Source organism: Cebus imitator, unplaced genomic scaffold, assembly GCF_001604975.1.
Source record: "Cebus imitator isolate Cc_AM_T3 unplaced genomic scaffold, Cebus_imitator-1.0 Scaffold64, whole genome shotgun sequence".
In the NCBI taxonomy this organism is placed as follows: domain Eukaryota; kingdom Metazoa; phylum Chordata; class Mammalia; order Primates; family Cebidae; genus Cebus; species Cebus imitator.
This window is the reverse complement of record NW_016107379.1, coordinates 3,392,047-3,398,732: the sequence shown is the minus strand read 5'-3', so window position 1 is coordinate 3,398,732 and position 6,686 is coordinate 3,392,047. Positions and strand designations below refer to the sequence as shown.

Genomic DNA, 6,686 nt, shown 5'->3' with positions numbered 1-6,686 from the left:
AAAAAAAAAAAAAAAAAAAAAAAAAAAAATGCTGACCAGACTTTTCAGCTGGTCAGTTCTTAGCAACATACATGTTGGCTGGCTGTTGACTATACCAACTCCTTTGAATGGCTGTCAAATTTAAAATTTTCACTTGTGTAACGAACATCCCTTAACCCTAAATGCTATTTTAATTTACAGTCTTGTATGTGGCCGCTTTTTGTTTTAAAATGGCTAACCCTGTATGCAAATTCTTCTTTTGGGTTCAGTAGGTTTTTCAAAGCTTTTTTTTTTTTTAACCGTTCCATATGAATAAACACTATCCTTTTCCATTTATTGAGAAAGCTGATAATAGGGTTAAATTATAGGGGGCCGTTGTTTTGAACTATGTTCCTGCACTAGGTCCCAGCAGATTAGACTAAGAATCAAGAGTCACTCATGCTATAAAGTTCCAAGTCCCAAACTAAAGCTAAGTTGTATCTGACATTCTAAGAAGTCAGGAGAGACAACAGCCAATTTTCCAAACAGGCCATTTGAACATGCAATCGTCATGACAATTAAGTTCCCTGTTTTAATCCTCAGCCTGAAGTAACCTGATATTAACCAGTTATTTCTCTATTGTTGTTCCCCTGTCCCCGCCTCACAATAAAAGTAATCTGAAGTGACCAATTCGCTTTTTGTGCTCTGCTTTTGCTTTCTTCAGCCCTTTTTCTGTCTATAAAGCCAACTTCCTCTGCTCTACTCTTTAGAACACTTATTCTATTTTATGGAATAAGGTGTTGTCCGATTCTATTTTTTGTTTGTTTTTTCCCCCAGAGACCCCTGTTCTGAGTGTTGCCCGTTTCTGCAACCACAAAGCCAATCGAGATCTAGTTGTAAAAAATTACAACTCAATTTGTTGTAATTTTTTTGTGTTTTGCCAATAGAAATTCCTTTTACATTAAGTATCCCTCCCTTAGAGTAAGCGACCACGACGACCCATGTTTCAGAAGTAAGGACGCGGAAAGGACCTGCCCACACTACGGACCCGCCTGGAAGGCGCTGACTGTAGTCTACTGATATGCCACTGCGCATGCCTGCCGGTGACTACAGGGAATGACGTCATCCGGGCTCGTCCGGGGCTCGTCCCAGCCTCCCCAGCGCCATGCTGGGTTCGCGAACCACGGAGTTCGCGCGGGGCCTGCGGGCTGTGGCACTGGCGTGGCTGCCGGGCTGGCGGGGCCGCTCCTTCGCCCTGGCGCGTGCGGTTGGCGCGCCCCACGGTGGTGACTTGCAGCCCCCCGCTTGTCCCGAGCCGCGCGGGCGCCAGTTCAGCCTGTCCGCGGCGGCGGTAGTGGACTCTGCGCCCCGCCCCCTGCAGCCGTACTTGCGCCTCATGCGGTTGGACAAGCCCATTGGTGAGTGCGGGTTGGCGGGCGGGCAACCCGGGTATCTCTGGGTAGCAGCTTCGGAGTCCTCTCGGCAGAGCTGTCCGCGGCGGCCAGTCTCGGCGTGATGGAAATGAGAACCCGAAAGCTTGGGCTTGGCTGCCCGGTGCTGTGCGCTCTGGGGCGAGTCACCTCGGGACACGTTGAAATGAGAGCCTGAAAGCTTGAGCTTGGCTGCCGGGTGCCATGCGCCTTGGAGCGAGTCACCTCGGGACACTCAGTCGGGACAGTCTCCTGAAGGACCCGCCAGTTTCACGTCTGTTGGCCCCCTGAGTACCCGAAGCGGGCAAGATAATTCTCGTTCCACAAATACTTGTTTAAGTGGTGACTCTAGTGGAATGTTCTGTTCTCGTTGCCCTGCGTTTGCGCAGGTTGACAGTATGGAAGCACGCCTTCATTTATTATAATGTTTGATCCTCCCCGCAATCCTGTAAGGCCCACAAAGACAATAATTAAGACAGGTAAGACGCTGAGGAAACTAAGGCTCCTCGTCAGAGCCAGACCAGAAGAACCCGGTGTTCTGATGCTGAGTCGGAGCTCTGTTCCCTGCTTCAGGCAAAAGGCAAAGATTTAATTCATTTGAACGCCTCAGGGACAGCACTTACGGACTGCCTGTCAGATCACAATCGCCCCCTACAGGAAGATTTTCCTGACCTTCCTATATTAATTAACACCTACCAACCTCACTTTCTCTTGCTTTGTCCTCAGTTTTTCTTAATAGCACTCACCACTAACTAACCTTATGCACTTATTAGTTGATTGGCTTCTCCATTAGTGTTAAGTGAATTAATAAGTTCTACTACACTGTCCGACCATGGAGATAGAGCTATGGAAACTCCTTGCTTTCAAGGAACTCTGGTCTAGTTGAAAGACTATTTGGTGAGCTAGGAAAGTATGGATAAAATATGAGTGGTACAGATAGTAAGTGCTACAGGGAAAAGAGAAATTACTGTGGATCCCTTGCTGGAAAGTTTCAAGAAGAAATTATACTCTAAAGGGCGAGCTGATTTTGCAGAGGAGGGAAGAGATCTTAGTGCGGAAAGTATTTTTGCAAAGACCCAGGTTGGAGTGTTAGAACACTAAAAATATGAGCCTGACCTGAAACACCAAGTGGGTGTGCAAAATGGGAAATGAGACAAGAACGGGTCTGAAGAAGGTGGATAACATGGAGGAATAGAGGATGAGCTCCAGTCAATCTAGATGATGACATTTGCCATTGCAGTGTATGGAGAGGTATTCAAAAGCCTAGGTACATTCACTCCACTTTTGCCCATACAAGACCCAAATCAGGCCTTGCTTTTGGTATTCTAGATTTATGCATGACCTATTTGGGATCACAGCACTAAGTTATACCAATTGGCTATTAAAGCATAAAAGCATATTGAATGATAGGTACAGCTCTGCCGTCATTGGGAGGCTATATATGATCCCCATGCATTTTGGGGCCAGATTCACATTGAGAGGCATACATTTCCAAGCCCAGTTCCAATCTGAAGCCTGACTGTATTCTGTTCTAAGAGTCTGTGGCATGGAGCTGCACTATAGGCCTATAGATAAACATCTACCATTATTCGCATTTCCCCAGTTAAACCTCTGGCTTCTATCTTGGTGGCTGGACCTTCTGCCTTGTAACAGGAGGCAACGGAGGGGTTATGAGCAAAGCTTTGGAGCCAGACGTCTTGGATGTGAATCTGCTCATCTGAGGGACCTTGGTTAAATTATAAGCCCTCTCTGGGCATCTATTCCTCATCTGTAAAATGAAGATACTATTAATAGTAATATGGACTTTATGAGGTCATGAAAATTCATTAATTTGTGTTAAATGCTTAGAACAGTGCCTGTCTTAATATATGCTGAAGAAATAGCCATTATTATCTTAGAAGTGGGGATTGGAGAAAATTGTACTTACAGATTATGTATGTTAAGAAGATACCAGCCTGCCTGGTTTCATTGTGAATAAGGTGATCATTACAGGATTTTTCAGAAAACTATAGGACTATGTTAGAATTCATTCCACAAATATTTTTTGAACCCCTATCATATGCCAGGAACTATAATTGACAGTAGTAGAATTCCAGGTTTGATAATTCTTTATTTGAATTCTTTTTTTGTGGGATAATTGTATGTTCATTGTTTTATTTTGTTGAAGTTTTACCTTCATTGATCAGTAGCAGGTTTCATTGTTTTTGAGAAGGCAATACAGCTTCTTTCAAATGGGCCAACCTACTTTATTCCAGAAAGTTTCAGCAGGTGGCACTCTTTCCATCAAATTGGGAGTGTAATTTTTTGTTTTACCACATTTATGGATGATTATGTTGTCTTAAAGATCATCTGTCTTTGATCTGCCCATCACCCCTCAGAACTTGCTCATTTTATTTCATCTCCTGTAGAATTTTTCCTTTTTCTACAAGAAACATTTCTTTGTGCAATCTACTTGTCTCTTGTCTTTGCCTCCTCTCCATCTTTCTTCACAGAAAAATACGGAGAATGAAAGTATCATATGGAATACAGAAAAAAAATGTCACTAGGAATCATTAGGGACAAAAGAACAGGTGAAACTGAAGTGTACGGAGAGATTTAGGGTGTACAGAGTGACAGCACTGGACTTAGGGTACAGACTGCAGCCAGACCGTCTCGGTTAGAATTCCACCTTGGCTGCCTTTTACCTGTATGGTCTTGGGCACAATTACTCCCTCTCTGCATTAGTTTCTGTATTTGTAAAATGATTGTAATAAAAATAGTGCCTATCTCATAGGCTTGTTGTGAGAGTCAAAAGTGTTCTGTGAAACCACCTGGTACAGTTAGTGCCATATATCTGTTATTGTTGTCATAACCATCATAATTAATATTGTCACCTCATAACGACTCTATGAGGTAGCTGTTCTCTTCCCTCATTTACAGGTGAAATGGAGACTTAAGCCTTAAGACACTTTACTGTCTAGTGTCACTCAGCTTACAAGTGGCAGGCATAGAACTCAGAAGTCTTTTTACTTTCCCCTTCACTGTAGAAACCCTTATCATCTGTAGGGGAGCTGTACAGATTCCTATCAGTATGTGAATACGTTCCTTTTTTTTTTTTTTTTTGAGATGGATTCTCACTCTGCCACCCAGGCTGGAGTGCAATGGCACCATCTCGGCTCACTGTCAACCTCTGCCTCCCTGCCTCCCGGGTTCAAGCAGTTCTCCTGTCTCAGCCTCCTGAATAGCTGGGATTACAGGCACCCACCACCATGCCTGGCTAATTTTTAGAATATGGTACTTTCAATACAGACTTTTGGTCAAGGCAGTTTTGTTCCTGACACAAAACACTATATGTGGTTACACATCTTTCTGTCTAGAATTTTTTTCTCTTTAGTGGAACCTTCAGTTCTAATTGTACCATGAAAATAATAGCTGTGAAGTGGCATTCTTTCTTCTCTAGCCTAGGAGGATAGGATCAGCCAGCTATTCCTCTATTCCCTGTGAGCTTTACTCAAATCACTCTTTGTCTGTTTCTTCATCTGTAAGATAGGGTTATTAACAGAACCTGCTGTGTAAGAATGTTACTTGGAAGGCTGAGGCGGAAGTATTGCTTAAGCCTAGGAGTCAGAAGCTGTAGTGAACTATGATCTTGTTACTGCACTCTAGCCTGGGCAACAGAGCTGGACCCTGTCTAATAATATAATATAATATATAATATAATACATAAAGATGTTGCTGGAGATTAAATAAGTTTAGACATATAAAGCATTTAGAACACTGCCTGACACTTTGTGAATGCTCCCTAAAATGTTAGCCATTGTTACTGTGGAGTGCACCAAGTATGAGTCTGTCCAGGACAACCTGACTTCCCGTCTGGATTGGCCATTTCTCAAGGTTTTAGTTGAGGCTTCTCCTTGACTTTTCTGTTGTGTAAATGTAAATCCCCTTTGGAAAAGATCCTCTGATTCCCCCTACCCACTCCCAAAACTAGCTAACTATCTTGGATAGTTTTGTTTTATACCTTTGTAGGACCCTGCTTTTGTCCAGTTGTTGGATTGAGCTTTTATTGTTACTGCTTATTTAACTGCATTTCTTCCTTTTGATGTATGAGCTGCATGAAGGCAGAAGCCACTTCTCTCTTAGCTACCATTGTATTCCCAGTTCTTACCACAGTCGTGGCACAGAGTATATGCTTCATAAATATGTGTAAATGAATAAAACCTAAACTTAGTGAAGCTTAAACATGATTACAGTGACTTTAGTCATTTGACCATTTTTCCTCAGGATCTGAACTTTCTTTAATCCCAAATCCCTTTTCTCTTGTATCCTTCAATAGGGAAGCAAAGCTCGGACTTTATCTAATAGGCACCATATTTAAATCAGTTGAAAGACTTTCTTTTAGAAGTAGAATATTGGCCGGGTGCAGTGGCTCATGCCTGTAATCCTAGCACTTTGGGAGGCCGAGGTGGGTGGATCATCTGAGTTCAGGAGTTCAAGACCAGCCTGGCCATCAGGGTGAAACCCCATCTTAGAAAATAAATAAATACACAAATAAATAAATAAAAAAGAAGTAGAATATTAAAGTTCATATGTGAAGTCTTTTGTATAATCTATTTGCTTTTATCTTAATTTCATCTAGTTTATTTGTTAAGTACTAAGAACTAACCCCATTTATATATGTAGCTGCAAAGTGCTCAGTTCAAATAACAAAAAAACTAACACGGCCAGGCGCGGTGGCTCACGCCTGTGATCCCAACACTTTGGGATGCCAAGATGGGAGGATCACCCGAGGTCAGGAGCTCAAAACCAGCCTGACCAACATAGAGAAATCCTGTCTCTACTAAAAATACAAAATTAGCCAGATGTGGTGGCGCATGCCTATAATCCCAGCCACCTGGGAGGCTGGAGCAGGAGAATTGCTTAAACCCATTGCGCTCCAGCCTATGCAACAAGAGTGAAGCTGCATCTAAAAAAAAAAACTTATAATCCCAGCACATTGGGAGGCCAAGTAGAGAAGATTACTTGAGGCCAAGAGTTTGAGACTAGCCTGGGCAACAGAGCAAGACCTCATCTGTACAAAAAATAAAATAATTATCTGGGCATGGTGGCTTGCACCTGTAGTTCTAGCTACTGGGGAGGTGGAGGCAGGAGGATCATCTGAAAAAGTTTGAAGCCACAGTGAGCTGTGATTATGCTATTGCATTCCAGCTTGGGTGACAGAATGAGATGCTGTCTCAAAAACAAAACAAAAAACTAGACCATCTTAATGTATTATACTAACAATAGTAAAGGAAATTTTTGCTAACTTTTTTTTTTTTT

The 6,686-nt window shown here is 42.6% G+C and overlaps 1 protein-coding gene across 1 annotated transcript in view; it reads left to right on the top strand.

Moving 5' to 3' along the window:
• Window positions 1-954: 954 nt before the first annotated feature.
• COQ2 (coenzyme Q2, polyprenyltransferase) overlaps window positions 955-6,686 on the top strand; it is a 26,082-nt gene continuing 20,350 nt past the window's right edge. Inside the window, exon 1 of the mRNA XM_017530238.2 lies at window positions 955-1,376. Coding sequence (XP_017385727.1) covers window positions 1,124-1,376 — 253 coding nt within the window. The 5' untranslated portion in view covers window positions 955-1,123. The remainder of the gene's footprint in view (window positions 1,377-6,686) is intronic.